Below are 21657 nucleotides of genomic sequence, written 5' to 3'. Positions count from 1 at the left end.
GCATAGAGCTGTCGTATGACAGCTGTGCCCAGCCTTGCTGGAGTAAAATAAAGGCTGATTAGAAAAGGTGAGCCTCCCTAAAACTATCCTGTTAAGCATATCAGTCTTAAGGGTCTCACAGGAGTGACAGCTGAGCAGATCGCTTAAAAGTAGCCACTCTGAAAATCTTTGTGTACTTCTAAGGGTACATGTTACCCCAGATTGAAGATAAGTGTGTTTCCCAATAGACAGAGGAAGGCACTGGATCTGAAATAGCAGTAGAAAAGAAAATACTATTTTATGTATTTTTATTGCTCTTTAATGAGTTCCAAGAAGGAAGACACTCATTGTGTATAAGGAGAGAACTCCCCCAAGTTGTCCTTTAATTTCCACACATGGTCTCACGCCCCCCCCCCCTCTCTCTCTCTCACACACACACACACACACACACACACACACACACACACACACACAATTTAAAAAAAAATCCATTGAGATAAAGTAAACCAAGCTGTTGCTTCACTCTATCTTCTGTTTATGATGAATAAATAGGATAATCAGGGCCCTGCAATTGTACAGTCAAGAGCAGCTTACTTGTCTCTGGTTCAGAAAGTATTTAGTGTTCTGATACTGAAACCTTTAGGCATTATGGCTCAGTGTCTTTTTTCTGTTTGTTTGTTGTTGTTGTTGTTTTTTCACACAAACATCCCCTTTGTGTGTGTTGTGCGTGTGTGTGTGTGTGTGTGTGTGTGTGTGTGTGTGTGTGTGTGTGTGTGTGTGTATGGCTGCATATTTGTTCCCAGATGTACTTTGGGTGTCTTTTGTTGTTGTTGTTGTTGTTTTGGTTTTTCAAGACAGGGTTTCTCTGTTTAGTCCTTGCTGTCCTGGAATTCACTCTGTAGACCAGGCTGGCCTTGAACTTAGAGATCTGCCTGCCTCTGCCTCCCAAGTGTTGGGATTAAAGGCTTTCTTGATCCTTTCTACTTTAGGAGTCAGGGTCTCTGTCTGAACCCAGAGCTGCTCAGTTCTGGCTAGTCCAGCTAACCAGTTTAATTCTGGGGTTCCCCTGTCTCTGCCTCCTGAATGTTGGGTTTATAAGCTACACCTGCAAAGCTCTTTTATGAATTCTGGAATCCTAACTCCAGACCTCACACTTGCTGGGCAAGCACGTTATCCAGAGTTCGATCTCTGTGGGCCTTCGGTGTCATTTTTAGTGAGATTTTGTGGTGGTCGTCTAGTGTACTTTTGGGAAAACCTTTAGTCAGAACAAGTGACATTTTTGAAGTAAAAAAGAATGCAAAGCACTTGTTAAAAATAATTTATTTGAAGTAGGTAGGTAAGTTCACGATGCCTTTTACCTAGTATAGGATATTCTCCTGCATATAGTGGACTATCTCAACTTTTAGGTAAAATGTTTCAGTTGCACAGAGAACATGACGTTAAGGACATAGCTGAGTTGGTCACTGTTGGCTGGCTCTTCATGCTAAGTCAAACCCTGTCTCCCTTTTTACCTTAGTCACATGGATCTAGCTAGTAACAATAGATGTGATTTCTTTCCCTCACTGTATACCATTTGTAGCCCTTGATCACATACTCTCTAAGGTTTTTCTTTAGTCTTATTGATTCCAAGTTTTTGAAGTAGTGATACAGTGTATAGATTAAATGGTCCTGAGTACTGTGTGTGCAGTTCTCTAGGTTATATGTCTTTTTCAGTATGTATTAGGATTTGAGCATAGTACTCCACATTGTAGTATGAGTATTCCTATGATACTAAAGCATCCCAAACTCCAGACACACGGTTCTGTTAATATTTTTAGCAAGTGTCTCACGTGAACCTCAGATTTTGTCTCTTCAGCCAAACTTTTCTGCTTTTTTTCACTGAAATGACTTCTAACCAAGGATATATTTCTTCAGGAATTGCTCTTAAAACTTTCATTTTGAGGACAGGCGGTGGTGGTGCACGCCGTTAATCCCAGCACTCAGGAGGCAAGGGCAGGTGGATCTCTGTGAGTTTGAGGCCAGCCTGGTCTACAGAGTGAGTTCCAGGAAAGGCTCCAAAGCTACACAGAGAAACCCTGTCTCAAACAAACAAACAAAAGCACTTACATTTTGAACCTTTTATTTCTCTCAATATATTTTATATTTTAAGTGGTCACCACTATGCATACAGAGATTAATATCGTTTTGAAAACTAAAGATTGACAACATAGAAATTGCTTTCTTTAAATGATCAAATTGTTACTTCATCTGATCTCAGGATGGAATGTTATATCTGTGGTTCCCATTGGTAGGATTTTTAATTTGTCCACCAATTGAATTTTATTGATTTTGTTATTATTTACAAGCTAATTATTTTACTACATTAGTCATTAATGTTTCTTTCACAATTTCAGACAAGTTTATATTAGAAAAATACGTAGAAATTATATTTGTTTCAAATTCTTTAAACACAGCGTGTCATGGTGGTGCATGCCCGTAACCTCAGCACTTGGGCTGCAGATGCAGGGGAATTGTCCATTAAATTGTGGCCAGCCTGACCTACATAGCAATTTCTAGGTCAGCCAATGCTACCTAGCAAGACCCTGCCTCTAACAAACAAACAAAATTGTTAAAAGTGCTTTTTTCTGCGGGGGTGGGGGCAGGTGGGATAGGTACCCTCTGTCTTCCCCATTATTTTACAGTTTTGTTTGTATACCTCTCAAATGCCCCTTAATTTTAGCAGTCTTTCCTCATATTCCCTCCCACTGCCTCCTCTCCTCTTCCCACTTGATCCTCCCAGAAACTCATATAAATATGTCTTATAGTTCCCTTTCCCAATGAGAACTCTCTGTTCCCTCTAATCCCTTACACTTTACCTACCCTGTGTGGTTCTGTGTATGGGTTGTAGCTTGGTTATCATTGACTTAACAGTTAACATCCACATATCACTGGTTTCCCAGTGTTGCTATCCATTTCTTCTTCTGCTATCTTCTGCAGTACTGAGACTATACTTTAAATGTAGATTTTATCATGCCACTTATCCTACCACCTGAGAGCTTTCTGTCACGTGCTGAGTAAACTCCAGTTCACACCTTCGGCTTTGGGTCTCACCCTGGTGAATCCATCCCTGACCTGTTTGTTGATTGACTTCTCTGCTCTCTCCAGTCCTGTGTCATGGCATTCCCTCACACTATAATCTTAAGCTTTTGGATAAATTTTTCTTCTGTTTGGATATCTGCATAATTATCTGATCTTCAGAAAGATTCCTTAGCTATCACTTCAAGTATAAAAATTTATATGAAGTATGTTATCAAGGTATACCTTTTATTAGGCGTATAAATGTGTCTGTTTTGATGTATTTTATGTGTCTAATAAATGTTCTGATTTTTTTTTAACAGAAAAAAGACGAGACGCTCCAAATGGTAAGCTTTTGATGACTATTGACGTAAAAAGTTTTCAAATTAAAGGTTAATTATTGTAGAAATGTGTACCATGGATTAATGCTTAATAGTTATGATCAAATACCGTAGTTTATTCTTATTTTCAATTATGGAATGATAGGCAAAATGTAGAAATTTACTGTTCCTAATTTGTTTCCTAACATAAAGCAAAAGTACAATGTGAAGGTGGGTATTACTCCATTCTGTACTCCCAAGTTAGTTGTTTAGGAAGTTCATGTGCTTAAGCCTTTCCTAAAGGTATTGCATTTTATTTGGTATATAACATATAATGTTTAATATTTGTCATGTGTTAGGTGACACACTTTGTGTAAGTATGTTTAGTACTAATTATTATGCACGTAGCCCTCTAGAGCTTAGTAGTGAACTCTTCAATGTGATGAATAATTATTATTCTTTTGTCCTCCTCATCCTCCTCATCCTCCATGTTCTTTTCTCTGGAGAGAGGCTCTCTTACTTTGTTCACATGTGGACGTGAGCCTTAAAAGTAAAATCCTATTGTTCTAAGAACCTTAATTATAAGAGGAGACCTAGCTGCCGATTTTTAAATGCATTCCAAATCCTTCCTTCAGAACTTAGAAAATTATTCAGGAAAATTTGCATAATACCAAGTTCTTAATAAAGGATGACCATTGATAATTATTAAGGTTTGTGTCTTTTACACAGATAGATTGCCTTTAAATCTATTTTCCAGATACAAAACATGAACCAAAGATAGATGTATTAAATTTCATTATTTAACCTTTTGATTTTTTAATAGGTAATTTCCTTCAATATTGTTTACTCTGTACCAAAATTTGACATAGTTTGCCTTTTGAATGGAAATATTACTTATAATAATTTACAGGAATGCTGTGGGATATAAAAGATAATCAAAATGCTTAGCATAATGGCTAATAAATGTTAATTATCATAAAGATAATGACAATAATAGCAGGTCCAGTTAATTATCATTTACCACCTGCCGGGCATTGTTCAATAGTCTTCTGAAGTGTAGCCCCTTTTTTACTACCATGTAGTAGATAAAGAATAGGACTATATAAGTCGTTTGCTTCGGATCATGGCGCAGTCAAGATTGGGGGCAGACTTCTTCAAGGAACCTGACCCAAGAGCTGCCCTTAGTCATTGTTATGTTAAGATGACTTTGAAGGCGAAACCCAGGCCTATAAGAGTAAATAACACATCTCAAGATAGGAAGCTGGTATGTGGCAGAGACAAAAGGAACAGCTGAATCAGGGTTGTTCATCTATGAACCTTTAATGGAGTTTAGAAGGTTTTCCTGATACGTTCCAGTATTTTAGTATTTGGGGTGTTTATTATGTTGTGTTTGAGCATATATTGAGTATGAGTTGTAAAGGCCTTCTGGGTGTACCATCTAATTTTTGAGAAAATAACTTGAAATATTAAATAATAGATGTATGAATTATATTTAAAATTTGGAGCCGGGCAGTGGTGGCGCACGCCTTTAATCCCAGCACTCGGGAGGCAGAGCCAGGCGGATCTCTGTGAGTTCGAGGCCAGCCTGGTCTCCAAAGCGAGTTCCAGGAAAGGCGCAAAGCTACACAGAGAAACCCTGTCTCGAAAAACCAATAAATAAATAAATAAATAAATAAATAAATAAATAAATAAAATTTGGAAACATTTATTTTGATATGCACAGCATGTATTTGTGAACAAACACTTGCTATGAATAGATACAATTTTAATACTCCTATTGAGTTGCTCACAATTGTCTTTCTTGAATTGATCTTAGTTTTGTTTGTTTGTCTAACTTGGTTTATTGGGTGGGTGGTGGTTTTTACATTTTGGTTTTGTTTTGTTTGGTTGGTTTGGGTTTTTTTGGGGTGTGGGGGTGGGCAAGAGTCTCTGCACAGCCTTGACTTCCTGGAACTCAGTGTGTTGACTTCACAGAAATCCTCCTGCTTCTGCCTTCCAGTGCTTGGAATAAAGGCTGCTCTTGATAATCCTTAGTTTTATACTTTCAGTCTTTTGGTGTAATAGTCCGGGGAATTTTTTTTAATAGTATTGTTAAAGGGGGAAATTATGCATCCACTTTTGCCAATATATTAATACTTTTCAGTTTATAAAGACATATGTACCTATATATCACGTATATAGTAGTGAGTGATGAGATGTATCATGAGGATTTTAATAATTTTTTGACCTTGTCAGTCCAGCCAGTTTTGTTCTCTCCACTGTGGGGAGAACAGTATATAGCTTGACTGTATTTTGATGTGTCACCACTAGGTGGCAGTGGATGCCTTAACCATGGTTTACTCTGCTGGCACTCTCAAGTCCTCATGTATTAGTTTATCAGACCTTTTCAAATTGTAACTATTAAAAAGATACTTTATATAGAAGGTACATATATTCCTAAAATGTAATTTACTTATCTATCTCAGTAGGGCTCTGTGTCACCGGTTTCTCAGCTATCTTACCTTAGTACGATTCTTTTCCACTGTAATTAAAAGGAAACTTGAGGTCCTTTAGATTTGAATTTGAAATTAAGATTAAAATGAAATGAAATATCTGTTGTTCATAAGAATGCTTAAACCTTTTTCTTGTGACAGTTGTTGTGCATTAGGAAGGGGTGGCTTATATCTTCCTGTCTTCTTTACTCGTTTGCTTTTGTTTTCCTGTGTGTTTGTTGTTATTGTTCATGTAGAACAGTCTGGTCTTAAACTCAAGATAAAGCCAGGTTTGGCCTTCCTGGCCTCCTGTTTATTCTTAACGTTCTTCAGAAATACATTAGTTGCTCTTTCTAATAAGATATAAACGAGGCTTTCAGAAAACTTTAATGACTCCAGTACATTTAAGATTTCAACATAATTGAAGAATTGCAGTCAAGTTGATATAAATGATCACTTGCTGTGTATCAGCCTATAATTCAGCAGTTCTCAACCAATGGGTTGTGATCCCTTTGACAAACCTGTCTACAAATATATTTACATTACGATTCATAACAGTAGCAAAATTGTAGTTAAGAAGTAGCAACAAAAATAATTTTATGGTGTGGGTCACTAAAACATGAACTATATTGAAGGGTCACAGCATTAGGAAGGTTGAAAACCACTGCTGTAATTTATTAGGATTTCTATTTGATGTTTTAAAATTCTGTTGGGGATTCCCAAGAAAACTTCCATGGCTAGGGACTCACTCGAACTCATAAGATTAAATACGTAGTTGTTCTTACTGGAAATATCCAGTGTAGTGAAGAGATAGCAAGCAAATTAAGCACAGAAAGCTACATGGGATGAATTCTATAGACCTCTTGGAGCCACAGACAATGGGCTGCATCTTCCAGTAGCGAATTGTCGAAGTGTTGCAGTGTTGTCTAAAGGAAAGGCTCATTAGAAAAGCTCATTTGAGATTCATTGCCTAGTGCTTTCACATAGCGTTTTATCACAATTCCAGACCCTTCCTACATGAAGAAAGCAATAGAAGTATAATTGTTGGCACAAAGTTTGGGCACAGTGAGCCCACCTTCTCAGGGAATGCTGAAAGCCCTTTCTAAGTTTATGTCCCCACTAGGCAGCTAAGATGCCACCTGTCTGTTTTAATTACTACATTTTTGTTGCTGTGATAAAACTCCATGACCCAGGCAACTTATAAAAGGTGTGTAATTTAGGGTTCATAACTGTAGAGGGAGTTAGAACCATGCCTACTATCATGGTGGGGAGCATGGCAGCAAGTAAGCCAGCATGGTGCTGGAGCAGTAGCTGAGAGCTTACATCTTGATCCAAAAGCAAGAGGCAAAGAGAGAGCTATCTGAGAATGGCATGGGCTTTTGAAACCTCAAAGCCTTCCTCTAGGGACACACCCCCTCAAAGGCCATACCTCCTAATCCAACTGGATACCTAAGTATTCAAACACAGGAGCCTGTGGGGCCATTTTCATTCAAACCAACACACAAATCTCAAGCTTTGTGAGATTTCTTACCTATAGGCAGCCGTGATATTTTGATACATTTTAAAAATTGTTGGTGGAATGATTGCCAAGAAACTTGTTCTGAGAGGAAGTTTTGTCAGAACTGTGTGTTTAAAATGGGATGTTGAAAGAACCTGTGTTGACTTTAAGTTCAGGGATGCAAAGACTTTTTAAATTGAATCTGTTGCATTGAGACTTTTATTTTTTTAGAGTATCTTTTATTATATACAAGTTGTGGAATAGATCATTTAGTGTTGCTCCTAAAGATGTTACTGACAGATATCTCTGAAGGTCCCTGGTACTTTTATCATTAGATCTTTGAAGGAGTTCTGAGTGTTAGAATTTCTTCCACTGTAATTATTTGAGCTTTGTGTTGTATATATCATTTTACCAGAATTACAGTAAAAAAAGAAAAAATCAGGGATTGGGTTAAAGTTTTAGACATTAATGTACTTCATGATACTTAATGTTGATATAAGTAAGCAGGCATAAGTTAAAAAATTATGATTATCTTATATAAGATTATTTTCTTAAATTGTATCCCTCTCATACCGTTTTGGCTTTCTTTGTAGGTCCCAATCTACCCATGGCTACAGTTGACATAAAAAATCCAGAAATTACAACAAATAGGTTTTATGGTTCACAAGTCAACAACATCTCCCACACCAAAGAAAAGAAGAAAGGAAAAGCTAAAAAGAAGAGGCTAACCAAGGCAGATATTGGAACACCAAGTAACTTCCAGTAAGACTTCTCTTCTGTCCTCTCAGCACTCAGAAGAGACAGCTCTTGCTGTATAGCCTCGATCCTCCACCTCAGCTCCAGAGCAGTACCCGGGATTGCTGGTGTGCACTGCTGCATCCAGCTTTATCTCCATTCTTTTCACACATTCCGTCCTGCTCTTCAGTTTTAACTTGTCAGAGAAGTTTGGTTTGAGGATGTTCTATGTAATACTCACTTCTCCGTTGCTCTGGTAGAATGTCCCAACAAAAAGCAAGTTAAGGACGAAAGTATTTGTTTTGGTTTACATTTCCAGAGGGGATGTAAGCCATCATGGTGGAGAAGGCATGGCTGCAGGAGTATAAGAGATGCAGAGAGGGCAGGAAGTGGGGCCAGTCCATAAAACCTGAGTCTGTCACCAGTGTCACTATGGGGAACACTTCACGTTCAAACTACATGAGGAAGGATGTGTATATTCATTGGTGTTTTGTTTGTTTGTTTTTTATTTACACAAAGAGAACGAATAGATTTATTAGGGAAAGGTGAGAAGGAGCGCCGAAGGATCAGGCAGGCTTCCAGGGAAGAAAACCCACATTCATCTCTTTTTAATAGTTGCGGATGTTGTGGTAGTGTTTGTGTTGTTTGTTTCTCAAGACAGCATGGATCTTCTGTGTAGCCCTAGCTGGCCTAGAATTCCAAGTGTCCAGGAGTGCGTGTACTACCAAGCCAGGCTTGGTCCATGAATCTGACAGTTTACTTTTCTACCTATCTGAAAAGAAAAGTTATATGTAATTATTTTTTTATTCAACTAATTGTTGAACATGATTTTTTTTTAAACTTTGATGTATAAATAACATGGAAGACACCTGTAGGAATTGTCTAGAAGCAAAAGAAATTGGACTGTATACAAGAGATTTCAAGTATTTTTATACATTATATCACAAGCCCTTGTATACGTTTACTTTTCTAATTTTTTTCTATTTTCTACTTTAGGCACATTGGACATGTTGGATGGGATCCAAATACAGGGTTTGATGTAAGTATGTTTTAAAGCTGTATTTCTTATTACTAAAATTAAACAGAAATGTTATGGCTTATCCTTGGATTTTTATTTACAGTTTTAAGACCTCGTATGTATTAGAATTTGAATGAGCTGCGTTTGTGTGTGCTGCTGAAGTTTGAATCCATAATATTATTCTGTCATAGTTGCTAAGTCCCTTAAGACAAAATTTTTGTATTCCTTGATTATGTGCTAAATAAGCACATTTTGTGTTTTGAATGCATAGAGTTATTTTCTAAGTAATAATTTCAGTAATAATTTTAAATAATAATCTATCAACTTACTGAAAAAAATAGTTTAACCAAAGCCTTAGTGTGCAGTTACAGACTCTTCCGGTGTGTTTCTCCACTATAATGATTCTTTGAGTGCTGTTGTCACTCATTTGATTAGCACTGTGACAGACAGCACAGAGGTCCTTGCCCTCAAATCTTCAAACTAACTGTGGTGGTAATTCAAGATTAAAGCCAAATATTGTTTAGGACAGGTTGGAATAGATGAACACAAGATCTAGTCTTGAGTGGATTAATACAAATAGGAATAGAATGCCCTCTTTAAGGCATGGAAAAGATGAGAAAATAGAAAATCTCTCTTGTTCTTATCTTTTCATAAAAGAAAATGTGTTAGCATTTAAGTTACATAACCATTTTAAAGTCTGTGAACTTAACTGCAGAAGGACATGGGTAAATTCTAAGTTTTACCGGGTTTGTTTTGGAACAGAATTGCCTACTTAGAAGTTGTTTTATTTTTTGTAGCTTAATAATTTGGATCCAGAATTGAAGAATCTTTTTGATATGTGTGGGATCTCTGAAGCCCAACTTAAAGACAGAGAAACATCAAAAGTTATTTATGACTTTATTGAAAAGACAGGAGGTGTAGAAGCTGTTAAAAATGAACTCCGAAGGCAAGGTAACTTTTAGTCTATTTTGGCACTTGGCTGGTTTTCTCTTTTGAATTTTCTAAAGTCAGTCTTTTATATCGGACAACTGTGCACCCTTCCTTGAACAGAATGTTTAAATTTACATATGACAAATTTGGTCCAGCATCACTGGCTTTGAACTAGACATGGTAAGATGGCCTTTAATCCCTGTACTCTGGTGGCAGAGCAGGCAGATTTCTGAGTTTGTGTCCAGCCCCGTCTACTACATAGATAACTACATAGTGAGATCCTGTCTTTAAAACAAGCAGATTTAAAACTTGACATGATTATTGGTATAAAAGGTCATAATCTGTTATAAAACATTTTCACAGGGTTGGGAATTTAGCTCAGTGGTAGAGCACTTGCCTAGCAAGCGCAAGGCCCTGAGTTTGGTCCTCAGCTCCTGGGGGCGGGGGACATTTTCAGAATATAAACTATGTAAAAACTTTGTATTTTGAAATGTAAATACTTTGTTTAGTCCAGAATATAATTCTGTCTCTCGGTTCCTGTGACCAGTTTCCAACCTTGGGATGTTGGGTAGTTTAAAGAACTTTGTGTTTTGGTTGCTTCCCAACACTCTGACAGTCAGGTGCATAGACAGCCTCTGCAGTCACAGTCCCATTTCAGCACCATCTGCAGTTGGAACCGAGCTTCTCCCACTCTGTACTCACACCAGTATGGCTGAGCTAGAGCTCCAGCTAATGCTCTTGATTCTGATTGTCATTTGAAAGTGGGTGTTTAACTTAGTTTTGTCTGCTTTTTTACTGCTGACATTCAATCTTTGAATATGTTCCTTCCATTCATGTAGTCAGTAAGGTCTCAGAGTCTTTGGAGCCAACTGTGGAAGCTAACAACTACATCTCCCATTGCTGCAGTCCAGCCACAGCTAGTTCAACAGAAAGTAGCATTCTGCTCGTTTATCTTACTAGCAGACAAATTACACTTAAAATGCTGGGATTTTAAAGCATACTAAGAATACAGTGTCATTTTAAGTGTGTACGGTCATGATGACTGTTATGTCCAGGTGAAGGAAGGTCTTCAGGACTGCTCTCTGTCACACCCACTGGTGCTTGGGGCTCCTCAGCTCTGTTAGTGTGTAATTACACTCAGCATTATTGGCTGCACTGCTATCCTGTGTCCTTCATGCCTAAAGAAAAGTGGATCATACTTACTAGACTGAGTTTTCTTTAAACTTTATTACAACTATTTTAAAGACAGACAAGGCCTTTCCTTAATTGAGTTACCCTAAAAACAAAAAGTCACAGGCTTTGAAAATCATACTGGCACCAAAATGTCAAGATAAAAGATTTTTATATTTCAAGAACCTATTTTAGTGTGGAACCTATGTTTTTATGTAAGTTTTTTTAAAAAGGGCTTTGTTTGTATTTTATTTGTAATTATGTGCTTATGTATGATGTGGGTAGGGGTGGTTATGTGTATAAGTTTTATCAGTTGTGAGCTGTTCAACATGGATTAGGAACTAAACTGAGGTCTTCTGAAGCAGTTCATACTCTTAGCCAATGAGCTCGTCTCTCCAAACCAGATAGATTTTTTTTTAAGTAAGATCAAAAACATAAATTATCTATTTATTTATTTTTCTAATTAACAAACTTTTTCTAGAGAAAACACATACATAAATTAATATTCAAAAGTATGGAAAATACAGAAGTTAATGTAATTTGTCTTAACCTACTTAATTAAATCTTTTGTCATTTGTTTTATATAATCATGGAATCAGATTTATAAAGGCAAACAAATTTGTGATTTCCATATCTCTGTGTGTAGCTATTAAAGTCCATTAACTTACAACAATCTGTTCTTTAGGTCCACCACAGTGGAGTGGTATGTATGTAGAACAGTATTTGAACCACTGCTCTGAGTTTTGCATGGTTTGCTGTGTTGATTTTTGGAGTAGCTAGAGTTCATATGTCCTGCCTTGAAAAAACTAATGTTTTGAGCATTCATTTTTAATAAAAAGAAATATATGTATTTCTGAGTCAAAGCTTAAATATCATCTGTAATCTAGATTATTTTATTGAACTCTCCGTATTTATTGGGCAATACCTCTTGCCCACAGCACTCTAGTTGTTTTCACTGATACTAATTATACTAGTTTATAATTGCTTTATATACTTGTTTTCCAATAACCTGTATAAAATATGTTTATAATGACAAGGATAAAGGAGGATGGAATAATATTAGTGAGCACAATGTCATATATCCACTTAGAGACTCAACAGTATTCCCATAAATTTAATTATATTAGATAACACTTGTTTGTTATATTTTCATGAGAGAACATGACATCCATTCCTAAATGTTTTATGAATCCTATAATACTATATGCCTTTTTCATATTTTCTGCTTATAATTCTTATATGATTATAATTATGTATAAGAAATATAATTACTGATATTCTTAATATTGATCTTGATTTGAAATAATAATTTTCAAATACATTAGCCTTTTTATGTACATTAACACAGGTTTTTTTCCTGTAAGATTCAGTATTCCTGTAGATTAACCAAGGGATTTATTTATATTTAATACATAATCTATATTTTATATGTAAAATATAAAAGTATCCTTTTTTATAACTTTATCTTTCATGTTTTCCTCTGTTGCTGTTTTAAAAATTGAAACTAGCCCTTGTCATTTTCCTTGTGGTGTTTGTGGTGACTCTTACAAGTCCTTCACACTGGTGATGCTTGGGACTGTCCTCACAGTGGGTCATGTGTCTTCACTTCCTGTGTTCTTTCACAGTTGTCCCTGTGATGTTGTGTGTTCTTTGTGGTAGATAGAATACAGACAGTAATAGCTGAGGATTGGTAATAGATTATTTCCTTAAGAAAATGCAGTGAAGTTTGCTGTCGCTTAAGACAGCGGAAGTCCTGGGGCTGGAGAGAGGCTCGGTGGGCAAGCACTGGCTGCTCATCCAGAGGACGCAGGTTTGTTCGCAGCACCCACACGTGACAGCTCACAGCTGTACCACCAGTTCCATGGACTCTACACTCTTCTGGATTCCACGGCACTCATGGTATATGACATACATGTAGGCAGAGAACACTCATACATGTGAAAGTAAATAAATATTTAAAAAAAAAAACAAAAACAAAAGAAAATAGAAGTACCAGAGTGTAAGGGCTCTTTTCCTTTTGTACATTGTAATAAGGCAGATATTTGTAACAGTGCATTGACTAATGTTACTCAGTACCAGGTACACTTTCCATAGCTAAGATCTCTGTGTTCCTATAAAGTCAGTTTCTCTCATCAGTCTGTAAACAAGTGGGAAATGATATCCTGCTTAATGTCACATGGATTTGTATATGCCATTAGTGAAACCATATCTCCAGAAACACAAGATTTAATCTTTAAAGGATTTACTCATATTCCCCAGTATATTCTTAAATTCTTTTGGATTTGTTTTCCTAATGTTTCTTATATCTTCACTTAAGTAAACTAAGAATAGAAATATTAACTACTGGGGTAGTACTAACTTTTTATTAACTGCAGTGTAATTTTGTAGTTTATAGAAAAAGTCTTAGTTTTATAGTAATTCAGATCTAAATAAATAATTGAACATTTAACCAAGCAACCACCCTCTCTTAATGCCATGTCTAGAACTGCTGAACAGTTCTAGATAATGTAAAACACGGTATTATAAAGTAGAAGGACATATGTAAATTAGGTAATGAAACTTTACATTTTGAAAGAAAGCACACTATGTTGGGGTTTAACTCTGATTAATGTTAATAAATTCTAAATGGTTTTGCCACACTATAAAATTTGTATCTAAATTGATTTTATACAAAATCTAAATGTATTTAATTCTAAAGGGAAGGTACTCATTATTACTATCAGAATGTAAGATAATTCTTACAAGCCAAGTGTTTAACAATGTATATTTTCTTAAATTTGTGGTTTGTGTGTGTGTATACGCACATGCGTCTACGCATGCCTGTGTGCATGTGTTGGTACCTGTAGTGTCCAGAAGAATGTCAGAAGCTCTTAAGCTGGAGGTACAGGAAGTTGTGAGCTGCCTGATGTGGGTGCTGGGAACTCAATGGATCCTCTGCAAGAGCACGCACAGCTTTTAACTCCTGAGCTGTCTCTCCAACCATGTTTTTTTCTTATGGCTTCAGAACTAGTACTGAGTCCTCATAATTAGATCCTATTGTTGTTTATTGACAACAGGAAGGTAATCTTTAAGCTAAATATTTGTTTCCAAATAAAATCGTAGGGTATTACCAGTGCTCAGATATTTGTAAACTGTATTGCGAAGTTTTGCTAATTTTGCTCTTCGTTTTATACTGGGGTTATGTGTGTTAAAGTAAATTGCTTTATTAATATGTTTATGCTTTCATTTTTTTTCTCTGTTCCTATTTCAGCACCACCACCTCCTCCACCCTCAAGGGGTGGACCTCCTCCTCCTCCTCCCCCTCCTCATAGCTCAGGCCCTCCTCCCCCGCCTGCCCGTGGAAGGGGGGCTCCTCCCCCCCCACCTTCCAGAGCTCCCACTGCTGCACCTCCACCGCCCCCTCCTTCCAGGCCGGGTGTTGTTGTTCCTCCGCCCCCTCCAAACAGGATGTACCCCCCTCCACCACCAGCGCTGCCCTCGTCGGCACCTTCAGGCCCACCACCACCTCCACCTCTGTCTATGGCAGGGTCCACAGCACCACCACCTCCCCCACCACCTCCGCCTCCACCAGGGCCACCACCTCCCCCTGGCCTGCCTTCTGATGGTGACCATCAAGTTCCAGCTCCTTCAGGAAACAAAGCAGCTCTTTTGGATCAAATTAGAGAGGGTGCTCAGCTGAAAAAAGTGGAACAGAATAGTCGGCCTGTGTCCTGCTCAGGAAGGGATGCGCTTTTAGACCAGATACGACAGGGCATTCAACTGAAATCTGTAAGTAATGTGTCCTTTTTATTTTGACTTTCTTAGTACTGTGGGCTTTTACCATACCTCATTATAAGGTGTCTGTCTTTGATCTTATTCTTTTACTTTTTATAATTTTTTAAATGTTTGTCTGTGTACAGTGAAATGTACATATTTTGAATGTGTACATTCTGAAGCTGTGTAGTCCACACTTAATATCAAAATGTGAAGTATCTGTCGCCATAGAAAGCTACCTTATGCTTTCTCTCAACAGTCAGAAATCTGATTGCTATGTGATACCTTTGTATATTCTAAATATCACATAGATGGAATCTTACAATATGTTTGCAATTCTAGACTTTAAATAAAAGATACCTTAAAGATACTACTTAATAAACTGAGGGGAATTAAAAATAGCCCACTTGGGCCGGGCGGTGGTGGCGCACGCCTTTAATCCCAGCACTCGGGAGGCAGAGGCCGGCGGATCTCTGTGAGTTCGAGGCCAGCCTGGGCTACCAAGTGAGTTCCAGGACAGGCGCAAAGCTATACAGAGAAACCCTGTCTCGAAAAACCAAAAAAAAAAAAAAAAAAAAAAAAAAAAAATAGCCCACTTGGAAGCAGTTGTAGTAATCTTGGTAAGTTCAAACAAGTAACTTTATGAAAATGAAAGCATACTCTTAAACACTGAAGTTTTGCATTTTGAAAATAAAAATAATAAAAAATCAGACTCCAGAAAATCGAAAGAGGTTCCAACACTAGAATTCACAACAGTGATGGTATATAAATTTGGATTCTCTGTCTCAGAGAAATTGATCATTTCTTCATCATCTAAAGGTTAAGAAAGCTCCCCACATTGCACTTTAGTTCCAGTAAGCTCTTACCTTGCTGTATGTGGAGGCTAGAGATCAGAACTCAGGTCCTAATGTTTCTCTGGCAAGTACTCTACCCTCTGAGCCATCCCCAGCCCCACGAAGATTCTTTGCTAAAGATTTATAATTGAGTTATGATACTTTTCTTCTCCAAGGTGTCAGATGGCCAAGAGTCCACGCCCCCGACACCTGCCCCCACTTCAGGAATTGTGGGTGCACTGATGGAAGTGATGCAGAAAAGGAGCAAAGCCATTCATTCCTCAGGTGTGTTCACAGGGTCAGGATGGGAGGGGCGGTGTGTTCATATGATACGTGAAGCGCTGCAGTTTCTGTTTATTTTTATGATTTTCTTTGTTACCTTTTTGTCTGATCATTTGTGCAGCTCATTGGTAGGAGTTTTACAGTATATTTAATCAAATTGTGTTCTCAATGACAGATATCAGGACACCACAGCCATACAGCAACTAGAAGAAAAACGTTTGTAAAAAGTGATGAGTTCATTTTCTGTACTGGAAAACACTATAGAATTATTGACAAGGAGTCTCTAAATAAGGCATGAGATTTCCTAGATATTCTAGATATTCTACTAATAAGAGCTACAGTGACACAAACAGTGTTGTAGTTGTTTTTTTTTACTCTCTAGTCTTGGGAGGCCTGCCACCCAGCTCCCAAATAGTCATACGGAGACTTATTCTTTTTTATGAATGCCCAGCCTTAGCTTGGCTTATTTCTAGCCAGCTTTTCATGACTTAAATGATCTCATCTACCTTTTGTCTCCGGCCTTTACCTTTCTCTATTTCTGTCCATCTTTTCTTTCCTTCTTATTTCATGTCTGGCTGGGTGGCTGGCCCCTGGCACCCTCTTCCCTTCTCATTTTCTTCTTCTCTCTTTCTTCTCTTCCTATTTATTCTATCTGTGTTCCAGCCCCGCCTATTTCTCTCTCTTGCCTAGCTGTTGGCTGCTCACCTCTTTATTAGACCAGTCAGGTGTTTTAGACAGGCAAAGTAACACAGCTTCACGGAGTTAAACAAATGCAGCATAAAAGAATGCAACACATCTTTGCATCACTAAACAAATACTCCACAGACCAAACAAATGTAACACATCTTCAACTAATTTTCCACAACACAGTGTGGTACTGGTACAAAAATAGAATCCCAGACCAATAGGACACAATAGAGGAATCCAGACATAAACACACAGTAATGAACAAAAAAATACACACTGGAAAAAGGGCAGTCTACTAAATAAAGATGCTGGTAAATGGATATATCCACTTGCAGAAGAATAGAGTTAAACTATTTCCATTTGCCCTGCACAAAAAAATCAGTTCAAACTAGATCAAAATACCTTAATTTAAAACTTGGAATGCTGGAGAGAGAGGATTAGATTTCTTTTGCTTTTCTCTACCTTCTATTACTTTTCAAACTTTTCAAGTTCTGGTATTAGTACTGAAATGGTTCCTTATAGAAAATCTGTCTTATAGGGGGAACAGAGAATATTCTATGTTTTTATCTAGCCCACATATATAATGTCACATACACATTACTTTCTGGCTCTTTATCATTTTAAACATAAGTATTCAATACCATCTTTCTTTATAGACTTGGCTTTTATAGGTATGAGTGTCATGGAAAATTGATAGATTGTGGATTTACACTCGTAGAATTAGATGCCATCAAAACCTGAGTATACTTAGAGAATAATGACTGATCAACCTCTGTATAGCACTCCTCTGCTGTTCTGGATCCTATGATATATAACAGACCAAGACTTAGTTTTTGTGGAGCTTGTGTTGTACTATGAAGACATTAAATTCATAGGCAGTCTAAGAAATTGATTACAAGGAGAGGGACATGAAATAGACAGTTACCGATTCTGGAGAAGGGTTACACAGGATGGTCAGGAAAACCCTCTTTGAGGAGGTGGTTTCTGAGTGGGATGTAAATGATGAGACAGTCAGAAAGAGGAAAGAGCTACTTCAGATGCTGTAACAAGGAGGAAAAGTTGGGTGAGGGTGAGGGACGGAAAGGGAGACGATTGTACTAGAGGCAGAAAGTGAAGGGTGAGGGAGGTGGAAGACTTAAAAGAGGGCAGAAGGGCTGGCCAAGTCATGGGTGATGTTTCAGAGGGAGCTCAGCACGTCCAGACAGCAGTAGCCAGCCACAGGAGGCCTTCTGAAGAAAGAGCATGACGTTCGAACTTAGAGTTTAAGGATCCCTCCATCTTCTCTGAGGTGATTCTACTGGAGAACAGCAGTAATGAGGCAAAACCTGACAGTAGGTATGGACTGGGGTAGAAAGGAGGACACTTGATGGAGGAAGAGGAAGAGGAATGAATAATGACTCGTGCCTGCTCACCTGACAGAACGATGATGTCATTCAGATGGAGAGAAGCAGATTGTGGGAAGAGAGAAAAGTGGAAGTTCCAGGTTTACAATTCATGTAAAGAATGGGAAAGTAGTTGTGTTCACCACGTGAATCCAAAATCTAGAAAAGCTAACCCAAGTTTCATTTGACTCAGTAGAACCACACAGGTACTAAGGGGCTAAAACCCAAATCTTGGATCTCCTATTCTCATTTTATTGGATTAATTTTAAGCCATCTCAGTAATTAGATTTTAGAAGTTAAACGTTTGTTTCAGGAGTTAGCTAGTTGGTGAAGTCACTGGAGAATTATGTCATTTTATTTATGTATGTTTAACTCTTGGTTTTGGGTTTTAGATGAAGATGAAGATGATGATGATGAAGAAGATTTTGAGGATGATGATGAGTGGGAAGACTGATCTATATATTATATATATATTTTTAAGGTGAAATACTAAACACTACTTTCTGTCTATGGATCTGTAAAATTATCATGTAAATGTTCTACCAATTTGCTGTATATTTTTGTTGCCTTGTTTTTGCTTTTTTTTTTTAAATTAATCTGTGCAATACCTCATTTAATCTGTAAAGGTTTGTTATAATCCTATACAAAGCTACTCCCTGTTACTGTGTGCAAGTTTACAGCAGGATGCTCACATGACTTGTGAATATTTTCATTCCATCAGCAAGGGAGTTTAATTATGTGTGAGACTGACACAAACCTTAATGTAATTTACTTAGAATGCCAGAAGGAGAACACTATTTTCATACCCTACTTTTTCTGTACCTAAATTTTCTTAATAAAATTTAGCATAGCACTACATTCTTTTTCAAGTGATGTAAACTTTAGTTTCTTTAGCCCCTTCATTTTGAATATGATGCCACATATGAATGTTGAAGCTGATACATTGCACAATTCTCTAGACATCACTACACTGATGCAGTTTTTCAAATTCTAGCAATATGTTCTGCTTAAAATCACTACAGAGACACTAATGAAGAGAAACAGTAGCACACCTCTTCTGTAGTACTGCTTGCCACCGGTAAGCAGTGGCATCTGCAGGCAGGAATCCTGATGAGCCCTCACATACCTGTACTTGACCAAGATTGCTTTTATGTTATGGCACATGTGACAGGCTCTTCTCAGCAAAGAATTGAACTCTTTTGGTGTGACTCCCAAAAATAGTTTCAGTTAATATTTATGGAGGTTGTTTCGTGCATCATAAACAATTATAGTCATGCCCATATTTGACTCAAAGTGTTATCAAAATGCTAAAATGGTATGAAGTTATCTTTGTATTTTGCAGAGTGTGTGCATTGTTGTATTCAGAAACACGAATTGTAAATGTCAGATTTTTTGGCAAAAGTATGCACAAATGCTAAACCTCACATATACTGTATGTTTTTACTTAGTTTCTCCAGGTTTTTGTCAAATACCTGATGAAAAGTTACATATTTCTTAAAAGATTGATGGTCCCAATGGCAAATTTCTTAGAACACATAACTGATTTGATAGATTTTTTTTAAAAAAATAAAACTTTACAGCCTGCACACTTGTTATGCATACTAGATGGTATGATAAAATTAGATTTTCCTTGCCTCTTTACAGTACACTAATCTGCCTAAAGGTGGCCGTTTCATATTTACAATGGTAATTATCTTACCTACCTACTTTAAATAAATTTTAGGTAGACGGTTATCTGATTTAAATACAGTCATATTTTTCTCACATTGAGTTGTATGCAGAATGTAGCTTCAAATGTATTCATTATAGTCATAATATCCAACTAAAAATTATGCTATCTAGAAGTATACCGACCAAAATCTAGTATTGACATGATCTTGACAGGCTGGACCTGCAAGATATGGCTTGAATTTTAACCAGTTTATCACATAATCTTTAGTGATCATGCATCTAGTTATTGTCAGGAATAATTTAAACGGTTTAGTTGCTGAAAGCAGTTAAGTGGTACAGTAAGATAGTTAAGTTATTCAAAGAGTGTTACCTTCCTTGCGAGAGTAATTACAGCACATTGGAGAGATTCTCCGTTCTGTGTTTCTTGTAAAAAACAGTGCTGTCTGCTGCTTGGAGCCTTTTTCTGCTTACTGTCTTTTTCCTGTGGCTTGAGATCTGTGAGACTGGGGTGGGTGAGGCTGGACAACCACTACCCGTAAAATTAGGAGTTTGTCAAATCGTGATTATTTTACATAAATAACATCAGGCTTTTGTATTCTTTTTCTTTTTGACATAAACTAAATTCCTAGAAATGTCTTTTGAGATAATGCCAATTCTGATGTCCTATACCTTTTGGCCAGGAAGCTTGGGATTTATCCAACTAACTTGGTATTTGCCCAGGAGCTTGTCTAGAGACTTTCAGTTCTTTGAGTTGCGTATACATGGGGAGTACGTTATTTGCCAAAGATAATTGAATTTCTTCTTTTTCATACAGAAGAGGGGTTTTGTTTTTGTTTGCTTTTTATTTTTTTGTGCTAAGTCTAAATGACAGGAGCTGTGGAATTCAGTCCAGGCATGAAGACTAAATCCACTCTGCCGAGGAAGGTATCAGCTGTACGTCTCAGTCCTCCACCATCTTGCACTGTGGGTGGCACTACTTGTGCATCGTCTGGAAGCCTCATGGATATATCCAGCTACGTGATTGTCTGGTAGCCTTTGCATTTAACAAACTAGCATGAGGCCTTTTATATCTAAACGCTATGTGATAGACAATTTCAGCTAGCCACATATTGTATTATGAAATTCATAAAGATTTTCAATCATTCAGTTCCATTTATCAACTGAAATTTTGTTTAGTATGTGAATTTTTTTTGAAATGTATAGTGAATAGGATGTTGCACTGGTGGCAATTCATCATGGAGCATAATAAAATTAATTTGACCCAAATAGTATAAAATAGTATGCCTTATTTGTTTATTAAGACATTAGAACAAAACTTTTTAATGGTTGAGTCTAGCCAAGAGTGCACAGCAGTGCTGGGTAACAGTTGAAGTTCCAGCACTGCATGCCTGAGAGGTGGAGTACGCCATGAAGTAATCAACATGTGAGTGAGAGAATGCTGTCGCCTTTCTGGGAAACCTGACAGCTGCTCAGCATCTTCTGTGGAGCTCCTATGTGGTACAGTGCTTCTAACAACATTTGCAGTGAAATGTCAGTGTTTGGGACTCTTGGAAACCAAAAAGGTTCAAGATTTCCAGACTGGAATGATACTGGAGTTGACTGGGAAGTTAATAAATACCAAACACAGTAGTTCATGTGGGACATAGTTTTTAATAAACAGTATTAGAGGTCATGTTCATTTAAACTGGAAGCTTAGTTTTTGATGAGTGGGATGTTTTGTTCTACCGACCCTGGCCCAAGTGAGAGTCTGAAGATGAAGCTGTGCTTGGTATCCAGTGTGTAGGATGCTACTGTACACCTTCCAAGAGCTTTGTTCTGTGGAAACGTTTTTGTTGTACAAATGTGAACACTTGAGAATGTACAAAAGAATTGTT

General features: G+C 37.4%; 1 protein-coding gene across 2 annotated transcripts in view; it reads left to right on the top strand.

Moving 5' to 3' along the window:
- Wasl (WASP like actin nucleation promoting factor) overlaps positions 1-21049 on the top strand; it is a 58051-nt gene extending 37002 nt beyond the window's left edge. For both annotated transcript variants that reach the window (XM_052719513.1, XM_052719514.1), the window contains exons 5-11: positions 3357-3380; positions 7916-8084; positions 9054-9096; positions 9873-10026; positions 14426-14943; positions 15938-16046; positions 18505-21049. In XM_052719513.1, the coding sequence (XP_052575473.1) occupies positions 3357-3380; positions 7916-8084; positions 9054-9096; positions 9873-10026; positions 14426-14943; positions 15938-16046; positions 18505-18566 (1079 nt within the window). In that variant the 3' untranslated portion in view covers positions 18567-21049. The remainder of the gene's footprint in view (positions 1-3356; positions 3381-7915; positions 8085-9053; positions 9097-9872; positions 10027-14425; positions 14944-15937; positions 16047-18504) is intronic.
- The last annotated feature ends 608 nt before the right edge of the window (positions 21050-21657 follow it).

Source organism: Peromyscus californicus, unplaced genomic scaffold, assembly GCF_007827085.1.
Source record: "Peromyscus californicus insignis strain IS unplaced genomic scaffold, ASM782708v3 Scaffold_6__1_contigs__length_162567912, whole genome shotgun sequence".
NCBI lineage: Eukaryota > Metazoa > Chordata > Mammalia > Rodentia > Cricetidae > Peromyscus > Peromyscus californicus.
This window is presented reverse-complemented; position numbering and strand designations above follow the sequence as displayed.